The following is a 21888-nucleotide window of genomic DNA, read 5'->3' on the forward strand; positions in this document are numbered from 1 at the left end:
GACTTGTGTTTCAAATGTACACCTGTGTCCTTATTTATACAGCGCGTCTGATGCAACATGCGTGATCACACTGAGCGGCACGTGCTGCATCAACAGGGGGAGAAAGGAGGATTTCCTGCCAGAAGGACGTGTATTTGCCACGTTAGCCAAGCTGCCTTTTCCTATGTGCTGGCGAGGGTTGTTTGGATCGGGGAGCATATGAAGAACAAGCCAACAGGGCTGGTAGAGCATCCCAGTACGTGCCTGAGGGATGCCCACAATCAGACCGGCAAAGCAGCTTCCCTTTTGCAGCTTCTGGAGGCTTTTTCCAACAGAAGGGATGAGCTGCAGGTACTCATGGTCCAAAGTACTGTCAGGACTGAAATTAAAATCAGAACTTGTGTGGGCCAAACAGCTGGACCGGCAGGTAGGCAGTGCAGAAAGGAATATCCTGCAGGTGTAAATGGAATAAATCATCAAGGTCCCTTACAAGTACTCAGCTCTTCCAGCTTTAGGGGCAGCTGTGAACCCAAACTTTCACACTGAATTCCTCTTGCTCTTTTGGTTTGGGCCCCTTATAATCTCTAAACAAGTGCAAGCAGTTACTATTAATAAATCTACTGGTAAACTGTCCACTGCATTCAGGCACAGACACACATGCTGCTCACGTTACAACCACACGGAAGTTACTACAGGTGAAAACAGAACCCTGCAGAACAGAGCCACTGCAAGAGGAAGCATGAGACCTATGCCAGGTATATCTACCACATCTTTTTGTACCTGATTCCCCCTCAAAAGGGGTCAGTTTTTTTCCTGAAACGCTTTGCCTTCCCCCTGTCTGATCTGAGACTCTTCGGAAGGCAGCAGCCTGTCCTTCCTGCTTTTGCACGACGTGCTCCAAGACAAACGCGTACACAAGGACCCAGCATTGCAGAGCAAGACACGGATGAGGTGGAAGGGATAAGACATGCAGAAGGAGCACACCGATTGCTGCCTAAAACGCGATTACAGCAGGTACTCGAGGTGCACGTGAGAAGAGACTCTCGCAGCAATAGGTGAGTATGTTTACTCGGAGCACTGAGGCATAGTGGCAGCCGGGCAGGTCTATGGTGCAAAGAAGATGCAGCAGGGCAAGCAATTAGCAGCACGATGTTACCACCCTCAAGTGCAACCTTATGCACCGAGCCAGGCTGCGACACCAACAGAAATCCTAATAATGATACACAGATTCATCTGCACCAGCCCACTGTAGTAGGGTGCTGACCTGATTAAAGGGGAATGGAATAGGGAAAGGATAATCTTCATAACAAAATGAAATAAGAAAGGAAAGTAGAAGTCTAGTTATCCAAGAAAATTGGGAAAGAGTTGTTAATCTATGAAGAAATCTTCCAAGATTCTTTCAAAGGGCAAGAACAATCAACTGTAATGGTAAACATATTGTAAACTAACTAAAAAAGGTTCTTGCTTATTTTTGTTTTCCCTAAGATGTTTAAAAAAAAAAAGTTATCATTTTGCTTTAGCAATCCCAAGTTAAGATTTCAATAATGTATCATTTAAAATTTACATTTACTACGTTATTGTTTTGGACAGCTTACACCTATTGTTATAGAGTATTTTGTGGTCATTTAGGTTTGACTAAAATATAGACATTTTGCAAGAGCAGAACTTTTCTGCCTAACACTCTTTTTTGGCCTCCCAGAGAGAAAACCCGAGGGCATGAAAAGACTGCAAAGTTGTTTTGAGAGAGTTCTCATAAAACATGGGCATTTAGAAAGCAAAACCAAATTACTAGGAGTAATAACAGAGGCTATAAATGAGACAAATAACTTGTTCTCATTCAGAAACGCTGCTGCCAATGCTCAAAACTATCTGCCTCAAAACGCTGATGTCACTGCACTGACTCTCCAGAACTTTGGAGGCTGCTGCAGAGGAGGTGCGCTCCAACGCAAGGACACCACGCCATGCAGAAAAGGCACTACCTTCATAGCAGGCCTTGGTTTCCTTTCTGACATCAGGACCCATGAAACAGAGAATAAGAACTAAACTGCTTTGTTTGAGCAGTGGTGTACCGTTGCCTTCGGGTCGCTGGCTGGGGCCATGCCTCCCGTGCAAAGCATGCAGGAGGGAAAATCCAAATATCTTCTATCCACGTTTTAGTGGCATTAAGTTACAAGGACTTCCAAACTGTGTATGGCTGCCGCATAAGGCAGAACGGTAAGGAAAATGATCGCCTGTACACTACTAGAGAAATGTCCCAGCTGTAATTTAGAGTCCAAAGCTAAGTAAGTTTTACTAGACTGAATTTATGACTGCTCATTATTTAACTTAGTCTAGGATCATAATTAAAGATGGTACTCTAAGGCGAATTCCCACTGATGGGAAACAGCATCATTTGAGACTCCAGCAAAGAGTAATCAGACACCTTTGGGGAAGTAATCAGGCATCTGTGAAAGAAAACTCTGATGTCAAGAGCCCCTCACATGGGATGCTTGTTTAAGTGTTGTAAGGCTTGCAGCACGTTTAATGAGACAGAAAGGTTAAAGGTTTCCCCTCCCCCCGCCCCCGAATTAAAAAACATAAAGAGAAAGAAACAACATTTGATAGTCCTAATCAGCAGCAAAATAAAATGGGCAAATGTTGTTGCACATGGGCTACATCCTGAAACAAGGAAATGAAACACCTTTTCCTCCTGAGTTTCCAGGCCTACACCTTTACTGAAGCAGGTAATGTTTTGTAAATACATCTCTGCTTGATGGGACAACATGTGCAAGTAGTAAGGAACATGCAGACTCCTTGAACTGGATGGACTTTTATGTAAGAATTCTGTCTGTTTGTCCCTGAAGAGCAATGCACACTATTAAGCTGATAAATAATTAGCAATCCCTCTAGCATAGCTGCTTGAAAGCAGCCCACAAAAAGGCAGGAGCACAATATGTGATGTGACAGAGCAACACAGTCCTGAGCCACAGAGGACAGGCCAGAGAAGAAAGGAGGCAATTTTAACAGAGATGGTCATGTGCAAAAAAATCAAACACTGTCACTGATACTTACAGTATCTGATGAATATTTTACAAATACATTCCCGCTTTAACACGTCTGTACACAGAACTTCTAACTTTTCAAAACTTTGTATAAATCACTACTGTAAGACTGGTGAGCCCTCTTAAATTTTACAGGCCTGATGATCTGCATGATTTCACAGCATGATCCACTGTACACCTTGAATCTCTGAAAATTTCATCTTCTTAAAAAATATTGTTCTATGATGGTTTATTATTAATCCACCAGTTGCTATAATTACACGGCTGAACAGTATTTATCCTGAATAGTATATTTCAGAAATAAGATATTTAAAGATGATGTGTACAGTTTCTTGAAACAGCTCCAGGGTCAACTTAAGAATTAAGCTCAGCTCGTGGGCTCTGATTCAGCAAAGGTCTTATGCCTGTGCTTTTATTGCAGGCATACAAGCAGTCCTCAAGAGAACCATTTTAAATCAGCTTTTGCCAACAGGAGGAAGGAATGAGATAATGGAACCAAAGAAAACTCTTCTTGCTAAATACTAACACAAAAAGGAAAACTGGAGTTTGCACTCTCAAGTGAAAAATTAGCCCCCTATTTCAAATTAGCTAAAATATTTTCACCATCTTGTATTCTGATGATTGAAAACACTGCTCCTCCCTTCATTGCCTCTTTAAAAAAAAGAGGAGGGAGAGGAGAGTAACTGCAAAACAAAAGGCTGGTAACATTCATACTGGGTAACAGACTGGATCCAAATGCAGTTTTGGTTGACCTAAAATAGCCTTTCCCAGAAGACATTTTATTTACCAACTGCCACCACTTCCAGGGCTTTGCTAAGGAAATATTCAGAGGACTGGCATAAAGTGAGAAATAGTTTTCCTCCAGTGTATCTGCAGGTTATGCTACTGGTCACGGATGTGTGACCTGCGATAGCTTTGATAGCTGGGAGAAAAGACATTCCTGTTGGGTGCCAAGCTGTTCAGGATAGCACGTTTGTCAATGGACAACTGCAGAGCTGCATCGCTTCGCGCTGATCTGAAATTCCCTATTCACCGGGGATTTCTGAAAATTATTCTGAACATTATGCAAATTGTTCTGGGCACATTTTCCTCCAAAATAAGAAAGGCTTACATAACGAACGCTACACTGTTTTCTAGATTAGCAATACTGCCCACAGACTTAATAGACTGTGACAGAGGAAACAAATTGCAAAAATTCACACCGACAAACAAACCCAAACTTCCCCTCCAGAGCTGAAGACCATCACAAACCATGTCACCTTGCAGCAAGTAAAAGACACATTTTTGCGACCTTGCCTTTTTCTACAACACACAAATCTGAGCACGGGGAGGGTAGACAAGAGCCAACATGTGACAGCCATTGGTCACATCGCTTAATGCAATGTGGAAAGCATTGAGATGCAACCATGAGGTGTGCAGAAGGATCTGCATAAAATAAATTTGTTATGCTAATCCTACACTCTTATATTTGTATGCTAGACTGTCTGGCTGAGAAGCGCTCCATGCACTCGGCTCCTCAGTACTTTTGCATGAATGACACTATATAAAGAGGTACTGTATTTACTAGCTGAATAAACAATAGGTTTTGCTTTCACTCAAGTATTATGACTTCAACTCATTTTATTTATATGTCAGTAGTTCAGAATGTGCAGTGGACCAGGCACATCATCACTGTTCACCTTTGTCAAAGAAGGGGCCAGAAACATCCACGTTGTTATATCTCTGGAACAGCTATAACTCATCCCTGTAACCTTTGGAAGATACACTACAATCCATTTTGTGTTAGCAACACTGCAGCAACCTATTTACTTTTAAGTTCATGAAAAAAATGCACCTATTTTCAGTGTCTCCTGGTGTGCATACAACCCAAAAAGTGACAAGTTGACAGAGCTGGTACAAAAAGACTGGCTGTCCAGCCATTGGCCTCCTATAGAAAAAGCTCAAGGGAAAAAAAATAAAAATCACCAACTCTAGCATCATGCCTGCCATCAGATGGCACGCTGAATGTTCTCAGATCATGGGAAATGCATGTCCCTCACCTGAGGGTCTCTCTTGAGCATGCGGTAAGCTCAGATTCCCAGGCAGGCACGAGTAGAGAGCATTCCAGTACCTGGACATGATGGGAGAGGACCTGGAGAGAACCAGTCCCCAAGCATGTAAGGTGTCAAGCACCCAGGCACCAAGCTATCTAAACACGGACTAACGGTTGTGCAGCTCCCTTCCTCCCATAGACTGGCTCACATCATGTTGACTAAGCCACGTGCGCTTGATTGAATCCGGGCCTTAGAGTTCTTAAAGATCAAAGTCCATGCGAATCTTTCCAGTTATTCCAGCGTTCCTTTGGTATCAACACTTCCAACTTCAAGATCAGCCCATTAACTACAGACCTTAGCGTTTGCAATGCTCTGCCAAAATTGTGGGTTTCAGCTATTTACTACCGGGGTGAAAATCACCTAAAGCATTTTTATAATCTTAAAAACCATTCAGTGAGGCGAGGAATATGCAGGCATCTGGCCAAAGCAGCAAAATCTTCTTGAATATTATACCACATGTACCAGAGGTACCTTGGCTGCACTCAAAATAAAAACTAGTCAGTTTTGTCACTTTTAACATAATGTAACCTATTAACTTTCATCACTGTTCTGGGTAAGTAATATGTGCGCAGGATATAACTGAAGAAATAAATATTGACACATGTTGCTGTTAAAACACTGATTGAAAACTGCAGGCCAGAGCATCAGAGCGTAGCAGGGTTTCTTCATTCCCAAGACCTCCTTCTCACTTCTGATGTAAATTCTCTGTCCCAAGGCTGCCTTTAATGTACATGAGGTTTGTGTACGTGTATATTATATATATATAAATAAGCACGCTCACAGAATAATGAGCCCTGAGAAATACACTCTTCCAGCACTCTCTTGGGAGGGGGAGGTTGCTGAACGCAGCTGTTTTCATGATTCACGTCCTCTAAAAACTACGCGCTCTGTGCCTGGCCAGGTGAAAATGCCAGGTACGAAAGGGAAGCTTGTAAATCTGCTGAGCTGTTTCCTCCTGGCAAGCTGCCCCCCTCTTCTTTACCTCTGCCCAAACCTGGTAAAGCACCAAGCACTTCTCGTGACTGAAGACTGGGAAGTACCTGTCATTCCTCCTACCTATAAATAACACCTTTCAATAAAATAAAGGCAAATAAAGGTAGTAAATGATATTTATTTCTAGTCTTATTTTATCCAGTACACATTTCTCAGAATTTCTGATGTGCTCCTCTAGCCAGGGCTGCCTGTGCCAACACAGCCACTGCAACCTCCCTCCCACCCCCGCTCCATCCAGCTCATTATCCAGGGTCTGACAGAAGCGAGCGCCAGCTGCTCTACAAAAAGGCACATGAAACACTTCAGCAAGACATTAGAAAATCACCTGTCTGTAAGGAAGAGGGTTTTTCCCCCCCCCGTCACCATTACCAACAGATTGATACGAACGTTGAATTAAAAGGTCGACGGTTCTTCAAAAGTCTTGTTACTGTAAAAATGAAACCCAAACCCACATCTGGATACTCTATTCCCATTCAAACACCCAATGAGTCAGTGCTAATGGGGCCGAAATTTTACCTCTGACCTTGTCCCTTCATGTTTCCCTTTCGTCAGGCAACCCCAAGTCCCCACAGCCAGTCAGCAGAAAGAGGGACATCGCCAATTTGAGACTCTCGTATTCTGGGGCTTTAGTGCCATGGCACCTTGTGACTGCGAGTTTCACAGGCAATCGCAGGCACTCACAGGATTAGTTAATTTATTGACACACACCAACAAGGAATGCCTGTGTAACCTGAGTTATTTCTTTGGTAGCTCACAGCTATCCTCGGCATCATTTGATGACAAAGTAGACAAAAAAATTCTCCTATTATTCAAGTGCAAAATTCGTAAGTGTAATCTACCTTTGGAAGCTTCTGTGCCAAGTGGATTTTCCAAGATGTCTGTCATATCTTGGCTCCAAGCATCCTTCACGGCGGACTTAGACACCTTCCTGTTGTTCAGGCTTTGCTGTGGTCTAAAGTTATTCCTCAGGTACTCCACAGACTTGACGTGATCTTGCTGTTCAGTGGTGAATATGGAGTAGAACGCCTCCAGCTGATCGCAGCCGTCATGGCAGGGGAGAGAAACAACGTTAATTAGAAAAAAAAATGCGGTGAAATCTGGGTGGCTGATAAGAAAATAAAATGGCAGGAAGTAAAATGTTGATGCCAAGACTGATAAACCACATGGGAAGTCAGGCTGCCCACTGAAACCACTGCCAACCGTCTTATCTCGGCATAGTGCTTATCCTGCCCGACAAGGGAGAAGGTCTTCTAGCGACCTGTGGACGCCTGTCACGGGCAAGGAAACATTTGCCCTTAGACCCCTTGTCTGGAGGGATTTTGTGTGTGACACAGCCACGCCAAACGCTACTCACTGCTGGCACCATTTTGTTTCACAGTATCGCGTCAAAAAGTGCTTTCAGGTCATTCCCCCCAAGAGCCTTCTCCAGGACAGGGTAATGCTACCGTATCTCCAAATACCTTACGAAGTTTAGTTGCCAGGCTAAGCTTCACAGACAACTCTTGCAGCCCTTTCATGGGAAGGTCACTGCAGTTGTCACACCTGATGGGATGGACACCCAAACCCATGAGAGCAAGTCAGCAGCAGAATGGGGCAACCTCAGGACTACCTGCTCCAAGTGTCCTGACCTCCCTACCACCCACTGTTCCCTCTGGTACCTAACTACAGGGTGAGAAAAAAATAACACAGACTAAATGTAGTTAGGCACAGTTAACATATAGACCTCTGGGAATAAGCTTCTTCCGTTGGATTCAGATCTGAGCTATTTTTAATAAAATGTATTAACCTGTAAGAAAGAACCGTAATTGGAAAACTTTCCTGTTACTTCGTATGTTAGTATTTCTTAGAAAGAAATTTCTAGCAAATGAAGGTGAAAATATTTTCAGCTAATGTTTTTCTCACAGCTATCAAGGTCAGTATAGCATTTATTAATAGCTTGTTATCATTCAGGTCAAGAACTAGAATTAGTTATGTTGCTGCTGGAAAGGCTGAGCAAGACAGAGCTGAGAAGGATTCAGTTCTGATATTGTTTACATCAACATCAATTACATATATTGATAGTATGGATTTTGGGGGTACAGAGCCTGGCCCAAGACTTTGAAAAGGGACTTGAATTACATTCATAGCTTAATGACAGGTCACTTTGAAAACTACACCCTTTTCGTTAAGTGCATCTGCTCTAAAAGCTATGAAGTGTGGGAGAGTCCTGAAACTTGCAGCTGGGAAAAATTATCATTGTAGCCTCAGTTGATATGCTGATCAACATAATCAAAGGAAGGTGTAACAGAGCAGTTAGGCATCCTCCACTGAATGAAGAGGCACTCACCACCATTATTTAATTTCCCTTCCAACCAGTAATCTGAACCCCTTTTGCTGCTGCTGTCCCGCTTACCCAGTCTGCTGGGCTTGACAATCCTACTTATTGGGCTGAAATCTCTAAAACTTCCCTAACCCCCAGGGCAGGAGAGCGCCAATTTTACACATTTCATTTCAGAAGTAAGTCCCCTTGGAGTGGGTGGTGCATTAAGCCAGCTAATGGAGATACGTATCACTGGGAGCAGCTCATGGACAGCGGGAAAGGATGGACCTCAGGGCTGTAATCCTGCATTTGGCAGTTCTGCCCTGAAACACAAAAACGAGGGAACTGACTCCCGCAATCACCTCTGAGATAACAGCACAACTCAGCCTCGTACGTTTGTAGCAGTAGTTTCCCCCTAATCACAATTACTTTCACGGTACAAGCAGGGAAACTGAGGCGGGTGACCAGCAGGGAGGGGTGACAGCCAGGGACCAGTTCTCATCACAGGCAGGGAGCTCAGGTACCGCTTCCAGCCTCGTGGGTACTGGTGGTGGGATTTGGATTGTACTTTTGCTGCATCTTAGATGAATGCCCTATTCCCTGGTTCTCAACAGCAATTCTCTCTCTGATTCTTCAGAGCAACATCTTGAAAAAATCTTGAAAACCATTTCCTAATTATTAGCAGGAGCCCCTCAGAAACTTTGACAGATGGGTTAAAAAAGGAGTAAAGGGACTACTATCTTACATTTTTGTCTTAAGAAAAAACCCCAACAGATGATCCTGCTATGCCCTTCTGTGAAAGCACACACCAAAACTCTTGTGAATATTTACATATCTTTTGTACTTCGTGCACTGGAAGTGGTTTTGACAAAGCCAGCTACCAGGGCTTAAGGTTACTTTATAAAAGCTCAAGAACTTGCGTAGCAACTGCTTCTCTGAAGTCAAGTCTCTAGGCTTACACATCCATGACATTAATTGAATTTTTAAACTTTCAGAGAGAACTTTTAAAATATTTTCTTCTGCCATGCTACCTTGGGGAGGTATAATTGCATTTTAACAACTGCCAATTCAAATACGATTTTTAACCTTCCCCTTTTTATGTGTTGAAGTATATATAAGTAATTTCAACTTCATTTTTACTATAAAAATATTATCTACCACAAATGAGAAATTAATTTATCTATAGCTGCCAGAAAAAAAAAGAAATTATAAGAGCTGCAGTCAAGGAGCTACATTCATGCTCTTCAAGGAGTACAAGAGCTCCTGTTCAGGAGAAGAAATGAAAAGCTGTTGTAAGCCTATTGTAGATACAGGGAAACCTGATCCAAAACTCCAAGTCATGTAATTACAAACCATTAAAGCCTGATATGCACAGTTTTCTAAGGGTTGGATATACAAATGGCAATTAAAAATACTGAAACCGTTATAAGCACAATGAGATACTCCGAGGTGCGTATTACGAGAGATAATGCCATGCTTTGGGTCATTGAATGCACTTAGCTTTACAATGCATCTGCAGGGTGACACGACTTGTCCTGTTTTGTTGTCTAATTATCAGGAAAGATGACGATGATGGAGCACTGAGAATAAAAGAGAGAAGCCTCCACAAATGGACCACTTCAGTACTGTCCTTTTTACAGCAAGGTATTTTGCACAAAAGCAAGGCTTTAATTGGAACAGCAACAAAGCTTAAACAATATCACTTTCCTCCTCTGGGATTACAGGCTGCTTCACGGGGTTTGCGATAAAGAAGGTTAAACTATGGCAATGGATTATGTTGCACTGTTTCTGTTAGATGAACAAATAATAATCATAGCAATGGCAGGGTGGCAGGCTCTTAAAATACACCCATCTAGAGCTGCCAAGGGGAAGAATACTATTATTTATTCCACATGTGTTGTAGTATCAATGAAAGTCTGTCTACACGCAGAATTCCCAGCCCTTCAACCGCACATGCATGCATAAAGCAGCGCAACGCCAAATTTTAAAGGCTTGACTTGGCACAGCTACTATGGTACAGCACAGGAAAGAAGCTATGCCAGGATAAAGTACCTTTATACCATTATAGAGATGGCCATAATTGGTATTTACCAGTTTATTTGCATTTGTTAAAAAAGAATATAGAAATCATAACCCACCTGATGCCTATACAGGGTATAAAACTGAGCCCAGGCCAGGCCTCGCAGCCACCAAATAATAAACAGTAAACTTATTGATGTAGTGAAAAGCTACAAGGGATTGCAAGTATCCTGCAGGCAAGGACAGAATTCAAAATGATCTCGACAATCAGAGAAATAGCCTGAAAAAAACAAAGGGTCCGATTCAACCAGGACCATGTGCAGAGCATCCCACGCTTCAGCCAGAACCGTGGGCTGCGTGACCGCACGACGTGCTCAGCACTGCTAGGGAGTGCTCTGGGGAAAGCCTCCAGCAAAAGGGCTCCTGCTGACCGGGACCTGGACACGGGCAATAACGTCACGCTTTTGTGAAAAAGGCAAAATCGCACCAGCATGGGCGGCCAGTCGCATGAATCCCGCCATGTCCCTCGGCCTCAGGAGGGCCCCAGCTGAAGGGCTGTGACCGGTTTTGAACACAGCGCTTCAGAAAAAGATGAAAGAGTCTATGGGAGAAGCAACGGGATCTAGAAAACATGAAAAAAAGGCTGGAGCAGGGGCACGGTGACTGCCTACCACCCTTTTGAAATCTTTGGGAACCAACGCCTGTCAGTCATGATCACCCCGTGAACTATTCACTTACACTTTACAGAATTAGTGTCTGTAAAAAGTTTGTTTTCAGTGGCTTAAGCCAGATGAATAAAAGGGAAGACTAACTTCAGCAGGTTGGCTTTCTAAAGACAACAATCTTACGTCGGCAGAATACACTGAACTGGTAAACATCTGACTCCATCTCGCCATTACTTTATTGGGAGCATTCTGCTCCAGACAAATCCCAGACATTGCGTCTATTTGCATTAAAAGCTGCTATGTGCTAATCTTAAAGATTTGTGCACCAGCTCTCTAAGCACATAATGGCAGCTTTACTGTGTTATAAAAACAGTTAAGCATGGAGAATTAATGGGAAGACGTCTTTTCTAATGTAATTAGTTCAAATTACTAAATCTGAGCAGAACTGAAATCACTCACTTTACTTTGAAAAGAAAGTTTCAATTAAAAAGAATAAAAAGGAACTCCATGTAAATATTTACACCATAGCTTAATTCAATCTTAACAAAAACAATACCAAATAAATCATTGAAAGGAAACTGGGTTTCATGTTGTACTGTCTACTTAAGACTGATGGCTCATGTTCAGAAACAATATTACTTAAGAAAAAAATAAAAATCACCGACACTTCCTTTTTTGTCAACAGAATCGTTTCTGTTCTCAAAATTAAAATGTCGGGTTTTGAAAACACTGTCTTAAAGAGGGCAAATCAAGACATGGACTTCACTAACAAAATAAACACACCTGATGGTAAGAAATGGGAACAGGCTTCCGAAAAACGATCCACTCCACAATCTCGCTACACGGAGGAGTAGTCAGAGAACCTGCGTAGCGGTAGTAACTCCCCAGCGACGTCGGCAGAAGGTCCCTCAGCACAAAGGGATCCAGAAAGGTCTCCTTCTCTGCGGGGAAGATTGACAAGCAGAATTACACTTTTTTCTACGTGTCTTTAAAACAGACATCACATTGATAGGCAGCCTAACAAGGTGTAATGGCAACAACATATTTTATCATATATATATATATAATGAACGATGAAAACACCCTATCAGGAAGGCTCTGTAAGAGTTGATGTGTTGATTATTAAAAGAGCAGCCAAAATGCTAGTCAAACCTATACTGAACGCTCACACTCCTATTTAGAAGGCGTGCAGGTGTGAAATGCCCTTGTTATCCCACCGGTTTGTGTTAGCACAGAAATAATACCGTCTTCAGTGGTTTCAGCACTCAGTAAATGGCTCTTCAGCTCGATGGCAGTGAGGGTTCACCAAGCCCCAGCGAGGACACAGCCGGGCCCCAGCGGTCCCACGTGCTGCTGCCTCACCAAAGAGCATCGGGCAGCATATCCGTCCCATCCCCACCAGTGGGGCAAAGGGATGCGGGAGCGGGGTCGACCCCTCCGTGGGTTGCTGAGATGGAGGAGGCAGAGCCACGCTGCCCAGCCGAACCCCTCTGGGAGCTGCTGGGGGGACGAGCTGAAGAGCAGGGCTGCAGGGCAGCAGGACACCTCTGAAGCTGAGCTCCAGCTCCATGCAGCGCTCGAAGCAGCATCCAGCCAGTGCTTGTCCAGCCACGCAGGCATTGCCAGGGTGCTGCTGGGTGCAGCCAGCACAGCACCACAACCGCGTTTCAGAGGTAAAATCGCTGCCTCTTCTCCCTAATCCAAGAAACTACTTGCCAGGTTCCAACAGTCTGGGGACAAACTCTTTCCTCTGAGAAGCTCCCTGGACAGCTTGAAATGCAAACCTAAGCACTGAAAGCATTTAGCTTCAAGTAACAGTGACCAGCTGGTAATATTTAACACTGTGAAGAAAAATAAATAAATGAAAGGAGGGAAGAGCTGTAGGCAAGACAATTTCCCTGCCATCCCTGAGCATTTATCCTCTGCAATTTATGGTGACTCACAGGCCGAAGTTCCCTCTTAGTCTGTGCAAAGGTGTTCACTGCCTCAGGGCACGCTGACACGCAAGGCTCTCCCATACGTCTCTATTCCTCATTTTCTATGTTCTTTGTGCCTCAAACAAGAGTTGGGCACCAGGAACTCCTCTCTCTGTCTCATCAGACCTGCTAGGCAAGCCCGCTCCCCCCGTAGCAGAGCAGAGCAGCAGGTAGGCTGGTGACTGACACACACATCTTCCAAAGTCAGAAGAAAAAGGATGAAGTCTGCAGAATTTGCTTCCACAGCATCCCACAGTTTTCATCAAATCAAGAGTTGCCTATACCTCTGAGCAGCAGTCTGATAACCAGGGGGATTTTCTTTTTCCTGCGCTGTTGCTGCAAGGTGCAAATACATGATGCACTTCAGACATCTTCTATTCATCTTCTGTTCTTCTGCACAATATCGACAGGCGTGCAATGTTTTCATAGCCTTTAGCGTTCCAAAATATAAGTAATTCTATCAAAGTCAAAGTATACATTGTAACAGAATACTGCAATCTCTTCATTAACAATTTCTTTCCTTCTAATCCAAGCAGATATGAATGCCTTCTGCATCCCCAAAAAGGAAACAAACAAATAATAAACCACATTTTTTCCTCTTCATAGCATACCTCTGGGATAAAAGTGTACTTAGATAATAAATAGTAAAATATATATGATTGGCCAAAGTTCAAAGAGATTCTAATCAAGAAGTCATAATCACAGCAAAAGGTCGTATTTAATTTGATTGGCTTATTTTTATGCAGGAAAAAATTGGTTGGAAAAAGCGCAAACTCAGTCACAGGATTTGATTTCCAAATGCAGCACACATACATCTTTCCAGCGAAATGACACGGGTTTTCTATTTAAGAAACTGCCTGTCTCTACGTGGAAGCTGAGCACACAGTGGACTGCTACGAATCTGAAAGAGTATTTGAACACGCAAACATCCTCTGCACGAACAGCCAATGACTATATAGGAAATAGATGGAAGGCAGAGGCACATTTTGAAAAGAGCTCTCCTCTTGTATTTAAGAAAAAAATGTTTCCGTTAAAATGCACAATTTAATTATTTTTAACTTTTATAACCTTTTATTTAGAATGATGGAATCGCTTAAGATGCTGGATAAACATTCTGTGAGAAACTGAGAATATGGAGTATCCCTTTATCAAAGGATGGCAGGAGAACGAAGCTCATTTTACACTTTCAAGGATTTTTGTGCCATATGCTGACAATATTATATTTTAATAATTAATTGTTCATCAAAGGAAAAGATGAAGAACAGGGATGCTAAATTCAAAGTTATTCAAATTGCAAAAATGAATAATGCATGACTTTTATATTAAATACACACTGTATTAAGTAGTCTACATTTCATCCAACTCTGTCTTTCATTTTTAAACATTTTGAACTACAATATGAATAATCAACCAAGGGAAGCTTATTTAGACAGAGAAATACCTTATTTGAATGCAAACTGGAAGTATCCGACTATGATTAAATTTTGGTTATCAATTAGGGAGGGTTTTTTCCTAAGCATTTGGAAAGTCATAGTCAGCTGTGAGAAAGAATATTTCTTGAGGAAAAAGTAGCTTTGCTAATACACAGTTTAAGTAGGGCAGAGTGTACTTGATCTAATTTTTCATGGCTACAAGCAACGTTGTAAGTTTTCATTAATGAATTCCAAAGATTAAAATAAAAAAAATACATATAATTGGATTAAAATGACTACTAAACCAGATGATAATCAATTGATTATGCTTTAATAACCTAACACTTCTGAGAACAGATCATTCATTCGTATCGCTTCCATCTAGATGCACGCTGCAGAGTTTTAGAAACCAGAGTCACACACAGATCTTCACGTGAAGCTTAAAAGACAGGAAATTCAGGACCTTACCTTCCATATCCTTCAAAAGCATATAGAAACAGTAAATGCCATGAAGTTATGTTCCTAAGAGCTTGCAACAATTTTGAAAATGGGATTTTTGAAGTCATGTCACTTTTAAAATTTCAACCTTAAATTGGTTATTGTTGCTGGTAAAACTGTAGAGAGAATAATTTGCAAGCTAAGCAACAGCACTCCTGAACATGGTAGAAATATTTTATATACATATACATACACACATACGTGTGTGTATATATAAATTTCTACAAAATGGGAAAGAACAAGGTTGGAAATAATATCAAACCTTTCTTCACCGTCTTTTATGACCAGCTCCTACTTCCCATTTTCAGTGCTTGGGACGGGCATGAGTTGTGGGAACAGACTGAGCAGGGTCAGGAGTTTCTAGGAGGGGGAAAGCGGACAAGGCTGGGAACTACATGATCTACAAGACAGCATTTGCTGACAGGTACTAGGAAATAACCGGCAGACAAAAGCAAGAGAATGCACCAGTGAAAACACGTGCTCACCTGCAAATACCTGTGAACCACTGCAATCAATGCTGCAAAACTGATCTGCGAGCCACCTACTTGTTCATAAACCAGAGCCCCACACAGAAGCGGTCGCTTCTGCTGCTCCTTGTCCGACTCCCATCTCAGCACCCGAACGCAGACAGACACCCAAGCAGAAAAATAAACCACCAGGAAATTGCAGCCCCAGAGATCGTGATCCTAGCGACAGGCCCTCAAACTAGAGGGCATTCCTCTGGGAGAGCAACAAGATGCATGCTGCTGCTGCCCCCGCTCCCAGGCAATGCAGAAAAGAGCAGCGCCCAAAACATCCACTGAGATGCCCCACGAACGCAGTACAGCCAATTTTATCGACAGTTAACAAACAACGATTCTTTGTTTACAGCACCGAGGCTCGTAAAAAAGTGTTCACTCTAATATTTCTGAAGGAAAAAATTAGCAAGTACCACAGATTCCTTGTTGACAATTAAGACAATGAATGTGACATTTAAACTACTGAGTGTTGCACAGCATAAAAGGACAATATTGTACTTTAAGTCTTACATTCACAGAAAAGAAGTAACAGAGCCAGCTGGTAATACATCCGACCTTCTGATACAATATTCATGCCTACATCCCAGAACAGCAACGTGAAAAGTAACGCCCGGCACATGCTTTGTTTGGGCCGGGAAATCTCCCCACTATTTTGCACGGGACCAAGGGCCATTTTTTGTACAACCCAACCCAAAGGCAGAGCAATTGCAGGCATACTTTAAAAAGCTGACCTATTTACACTCTTTGTCAAGGCATCACCACTACATGTGAACTAATACTGAATTGTGCACAATAGTTTTCCAAGCAGAGGAAAAAATCAGATCTTAAAACAGATACCAGTAGTGGATCTCCACCAACTACTGCAGTTTTCACAAGCTGATGCCAACAAATATTATATTGCAAGAGCCATTAGTTGAATGTTTTGAGTTCAAGGACTGACTTGCTAAAAATATATTCTGTAAAACGCTGGATAAAGATAGACCTGAATTTTAACCAAATCACTGTAGAGTAAGAGGCTTCTTGAGATATGCAGGTAAACAGCGCACAACTATCTGTGATCAAAACCCTTTTTAAATCTAACAGGAACTTGGATCGGAGATCACAAGAAAATAACTATATGCCAAGTCCATTTATATCTCATGGAATGCTTTGGGACTTTCATCATGCTCTTCTGTAAGAAAACAGGAACTTGGCTGCATTGAAAACAATATCTTAAAATGAGCTTATTTCCAAAATTAACGTATGTGCAATGCCTGATAGGTGGAAACGTTACCCAGCTACACTTTGAATAACTGAAATCTGCAATACCAATATGAAGAGCTTTGAAAGTCTCCCAAATTTGTTAAACAATGTTACTGCCAATTTCATTTGCACAATGAGCCAAGTCATTCTAAAGCTTCTGCATTCAAACATTTAAAAAGCAAACACACAAAAATAATCAAAAGGACACCATGCTGCACACCCACTGAGCTAAGAACTCCCCCGATAAAGCAGGCTGCACACCAGAGCCAGGGACTGGACTCACGGTGGTGATTTTAAAGATGAGATTGCAAATATTATATGTTACTTCAACTGAAAACATCAGCGGATGAGTACTTGCTGCGTAAATCCAGCACAAAGAGCAGTTTCTGACAGTCCTCTGTACTCAGGGTAATTCTTGTCATTTATTGTGCTATTATTTTTCTCACTTTTATTCATTTTTTTAAAAACCAGTGCCTCTGCTGAACAAGGAACCGTAAGGACACAGAAAGCACAGCATGGTGGGGAGGAAGGGAAAGAGTTAACAACACAGTCCTGCAGACTAATTTAATCTGAGACAATCAGTGAGTGGTACAAAAAACAGGAGGAAAGAAAAAAAAGCAAGTCTCCCATGCAGGGGAAAAAAAAAAAAATAGAAATTGAGCATTTCCATGCCAGGTATCAGTCTCAGTCTTAATTTTTCTCAATCCCTTTCTTAAAACAGCTTAGGAAGAACAGGTTGAGCTGGGGAGGAGAGGTCTCAACTCTTTAAAGAAGTAAAAAATAATTTTGAACCTTTAATGCTTAAACACTGCTGAGGCAGGCTTGGCAGAGTGGCTGTTGCCATTCCAGACCGGGTTGAGACTTCTCCGGGTTTCACAAAACCTAACTGGAGGCAGAGGTACATGTGGAGCCAAGGCTGGAGGGACACAGAGACTAAGAAATGCAAAATGGGCACCAGCGACAGGAGGAAAAAGAAACTGTGATGAGGAGTTTAGAGGGGAAGAGGATCCCTGGAGCAAGCTGGACCCTGGCAGAGGTAGGGCGAAGTGAGGCAGAAGCGGCCAGAGGAGCATGGGCTCTTCACGTATGTTCTCAGGCTGCACCACCACTCTTCTCAGCAAATGTCCTCAAAACCCACCAGGCAAAGCACCCAGCTCCCTCCCCCTGCAGATGCTTTGTTCACACTCACCATTAACCTTAATTGTTAACTTTTGAGTTCTTATCACTGCAATCTTCTTTTTATTAGTCTGAATAAGCTTTTTCCTGTGCGATATATTAATTCTGTGTCAGCTTGCTGGTCTTTGCTCAGGTGTGACCAGCTTTCTGCAGAGCAGACAGGTGAAGGACCAGAGATTTCCAACATTTCCATCATTTACTCTTTTAAATGATACAGACCCCTGCAGCTATGCACAGAGCTGCCCTATATAAAGGTGTGAACTTATCACCTCTGCTCTCATCTTCATTTCCCACTTCCCTCCTCCTCCCCTTTGCTCCACAGCAATCGTGTCCTGGCCCCTTTCACACGGCTACTCTGGCTGTGAACACAAGAACAGATCAGAAAACAAAAGAATATATCCAGATCATCCCCGAGGAAAAAGGAATGCTCCTCCACATTTCCTTCTCAGTTTAACACATCGCGCTGCTCTCCCTTTGATGGCCTTCCTTGTTCCAAATTGGGCTGCTGCTTTCCTCAAAGTTTTAACTTTAAAAGACAAGGTCCCACGGTATCACATCTCACCCTCACCTCTCTCCCCTGCCTTTCTTCTCTACAACCCCTGGATATTTGGTGCAGAAAGCAAACAGCTTGTCAGGTGGTGTTATGGTTAAAGTTAAAAACAAAAGAAAAAACCTGTCATGCTGCTAATGGTGTTTTCTTGTTATTATGCCTTCTGGTGTGATAGATCCGCAGGGTAACTAACACTGTCTGGATTGCTTCCTTTTTAGTGCTGATGTATTTTAACAGGTTATTCACTGCCTTTTTGCCTAGGACAACTGGAGAGACGTGCAACATACTTATTCTCTATCCTTTTTCATTATTAAAGCAATTCTGTTTCTACTGGATTTTGGTACAGTCTCCCCAGCAGCCCCTGAAACTTTGGTGGTCACCACCAACTTGCCTGAACGCCTCTCACCCATCTCGAGGGAGACCCAAGATCACACTCAGCTCCACGCTGAGCTTAAGTTATGGCATTTTAATAATACAAAGGCAGAAGAAAAAAGCAAGATTTTTTTTCCCAAATTCCCTTTTAAATAAACAAAGGTTCCTCTCTTCCCCTCACCCCACCCCACGTTCACAAACAAGCAACAGATGCCATCGATTCACTTTGTACCTAAGCTTTTGATCTGGCTGCACTTTGATTTTCAGTGCTCGCTTTTGACAAGGAAGGGAATAAGAGCCCCTTTTTTGTGACATTAATAGAGGCTTTTCTGCTGTGGTAATTTATTTCTGCTCTGCTAATAATTTTCTGCTGATCCGTGTAGATTCTTGGTGACAGACACAGAAAACAGGACAGAGCGACAAAACATGGTTTCCATCACCCTGAAAGATTTTCCCGGGGCCTGGGGTAGTGTGGGCTGGGCTGCTGCTCCCTCTGACAACAGTTTGCCTGCAGGGTAAAAGGGGACGGTGCAGAGCATCCGTGCCCAGGCTGGGAGAGGGCAAATCCTGCACAGCCTCCAGTACCGGGTGCTGCCCTCAGGACTGACGTCGGGGAAGGAGGTTCATTTTAATGCCCTTCAGGCAGCTGGTGAGAACAAGGAAAAGGCATCTCTAAGAGGCTTACATACAAAACAGTACTAAAAAGGGCAAGTCAAAGACAGCAGAGGCGGGAAAAAGCAATGTTACCGTGCAATAGCTCCATCCCGCTAGGTGCTCCTCTGAGATCTTGCTGAAGCATGTGGCGGACAAAAGCTTTAGTAGCCATTTTAATGCAAATCAACTGTATAAGACATAACCTGGTATTTCACGTTCCCCTATTCCCACAAGGGCACAATCGTTCTCTCTGGGGCCTCAGGAGCTGCCTCAGCCCTTGCACAAGAGCAGCTCCATCCTGCCCCGTGCTCCTCAGCATCACGAGGAAGGATGAGGAGCAGAGAGGGCTCAGGGCGGGGCACCCAGCTGAGCACATCGGCAGCAAAACAGAGGCAGAAAAGTCTGATTTGCAGCACCATGACCGGGCCACGTGTGGTGCAAGTGCAACCAGGCACTAGTGACTTTAGTACTTTAGCTAACGATCCACCTTCCGCTAAGGGTGTGCATCATCCCACCAGCACCAGCATCGCTGGACACCTTTCCCATCAGCTTTTGTGATGAGAAGAGCATTTGAAGAGGAGCTAAAAAAGACCCCCAGCGGTCCGAGCGGAAAGACACCAGCAAGTCGACATCAGAAAACTCGTACCATGCCTGCCCGTACTCCACGCCTTCTGCAGAGCGAGGGCTGCACGCTCCCAGCTGTCAGTCCCTGGCGGGCTCCGTGGCAGACGCACACTCATGGCAGGGAAAGCAGGAGTGAGAATAGCAGGCACCTCGCTGGCGGGAGGTGTGACAATTCCTTGGCAGAGCACGAAACCAAAAGCAATTTTAAAATCAGCAACAGGCATCTGACAGCTCTGAAAACAGCCTCCTTGGCGCTCGTGTGCCTTTACAACGCTCTGCGAGGGCGGATGCGGGAGTTGGGGAGCACTGACGTGATGGGAACGTACTGTTCGGCAGGAAGATGCGGGGCAAACCCGAGAGCATTATCATCGATCCAAACATTGTTAGGCTGTTTGGTACATCACTTCCTTTTCCTTCCAGCTAAGAAACTTTATATGGTTGCTCATGTAAAATTAAACTTAATGTGGCATTAAGATGCTACAGAATTATGCCTGGAGATGAGGAAACAAAGTGAACTCTGAGTAGCGACTAAGCCTGTATTGATTTTTATGCATGTGTTTCTCTATCATTGTTACTAAGCTGGTGACACTGTGAAGGGCACAATTATTTATGTTCCATCAAATTAGTAAGTAATTCAAATCCCTGACGAAATCTCAAGCAAAAATTGCTTTCATTTCCACAGAAAGTCCTTCTGACACTTAAATTGTTCACTTACCCCCGGAAGGGCACTGTAAGTATACGAGAACTTCATAGAAAAATAAAAAGCTATGCAAGAAAAATGAAAAAAATCAGCTAACTGAGGGTCACTGGATGTGTCACCCTCACGGGGACAGGCCAGTATGGGTGCTTTATACTGCGTGGTGCAGTGTGGAGTCCTCACACAGGACCAGGCCTTCTGGTGCCAGCACAAGGCAAATGAAGAAACGAGGATGAGTGTTTGTCTGGGTGTGTAATTTCCTCTTTGAAAACTGAATGATTGCAAGGAAGGGGTGACCGTCCAACCCAGCTCAGCAAGGATGCTCTGCCCGTTGGAGGGAGAGGGATACGGAAAACCAAGGAACTTTACTGAAATAGGCACGTTGAGATGAGGCACATGGGATGAGCAAAGCTGAGAGGCTGGTGATCTCTCCAGCCAGCGGAGGATATACGAACATGGTCTAATTTAAGAGAGATGGTTATCTCAACATTCATATGTATTCTTGATTTCTACATTATAGGCACGTGTCTCTGTATTGTGATGATCCCCTAAAAATAACGTGGGCGTGAAGATGTTATAAAATGCAAAGAACCTTAAGGTTTCAATTTTGCCTTTCTCCAGTTCTTGTTGTTGGATCCCTGCTTGTTCTAACCACTCTATCCAAAAAACACAAGAGTTTTCTGCTATATTTCAGCCAAAAAGTCCATGCTGCCTCAGGGTCCCAGTTGAATGCAGCCAAATTGAAGGCAGGAAGAACCTTTTCGGATAAATTCATAAAAATATGCCCATGGAAGATGTAAGTAAATTACATCAAGAAAAGAAGTGAGGATGTCTGGAATAAAAGCTCACATCTTTACTATTATGCTATATAATAACATTAAAAGAGAGATATGATACGAGAATTCTTCACTGAAGCGTTCCATCAATATTTAACTTAAAGAGAACAATTTCTTTGAACAACTACTTTGTAGGAGGAAATTCCCTTACTCTAGCCACCAAAAGAGCCTTAGAAAAGGCCTTTAATCAGGGCCTTTGAAACAGGAAGGAAAGCAAGATTTTCCTCTTTTTCTTCCTTAATAT

The 21888-nt window shown here is 43.0% G+C and overlaps 1 protein-coding gene across 2 annotated transcripts in view; it reads right to left on the reverse strand.

The window, feature by feature from the left end:
• Positions 1-21888, reverse strand: part of PTPRG (protein tyrosine phosphatase receptor type G) — a 408891-nt gene that overhangs the window by 89357 nt on the left and 297646 nt on the right. For both annotated transcript variants that reach the window (XM_054838538.1, XM_054838537.1), the window contains exons 7-8: positions 11873-12030; positions 6946-7138 (exon numbers count right to left, since the gene is read on the reverse strand). In XM_054838538.1, coding sequence (XP_054694513.1) covers positions 6946-7138; positions 11873-12030 — 351 coding nt within the window. The remainder of the gene's footprint in view (positions 1-6945; positions 7139-11872; positions 12031-21888) is intronic.

This window comes from Grus americana, chromosome 11, assembly GCF_028858705.1.
Source record: "Grus americana isolate bGruAme1 chromosome 11, bGruAme1.mat, whole genome shotgun sequence".
NCBI classification, from domain to species: domain Eukaryota; kingdom Metazoa; phylum Chordata; class Aves; order Gruiformes; family Gruidae; genus Grus; species Grus americana.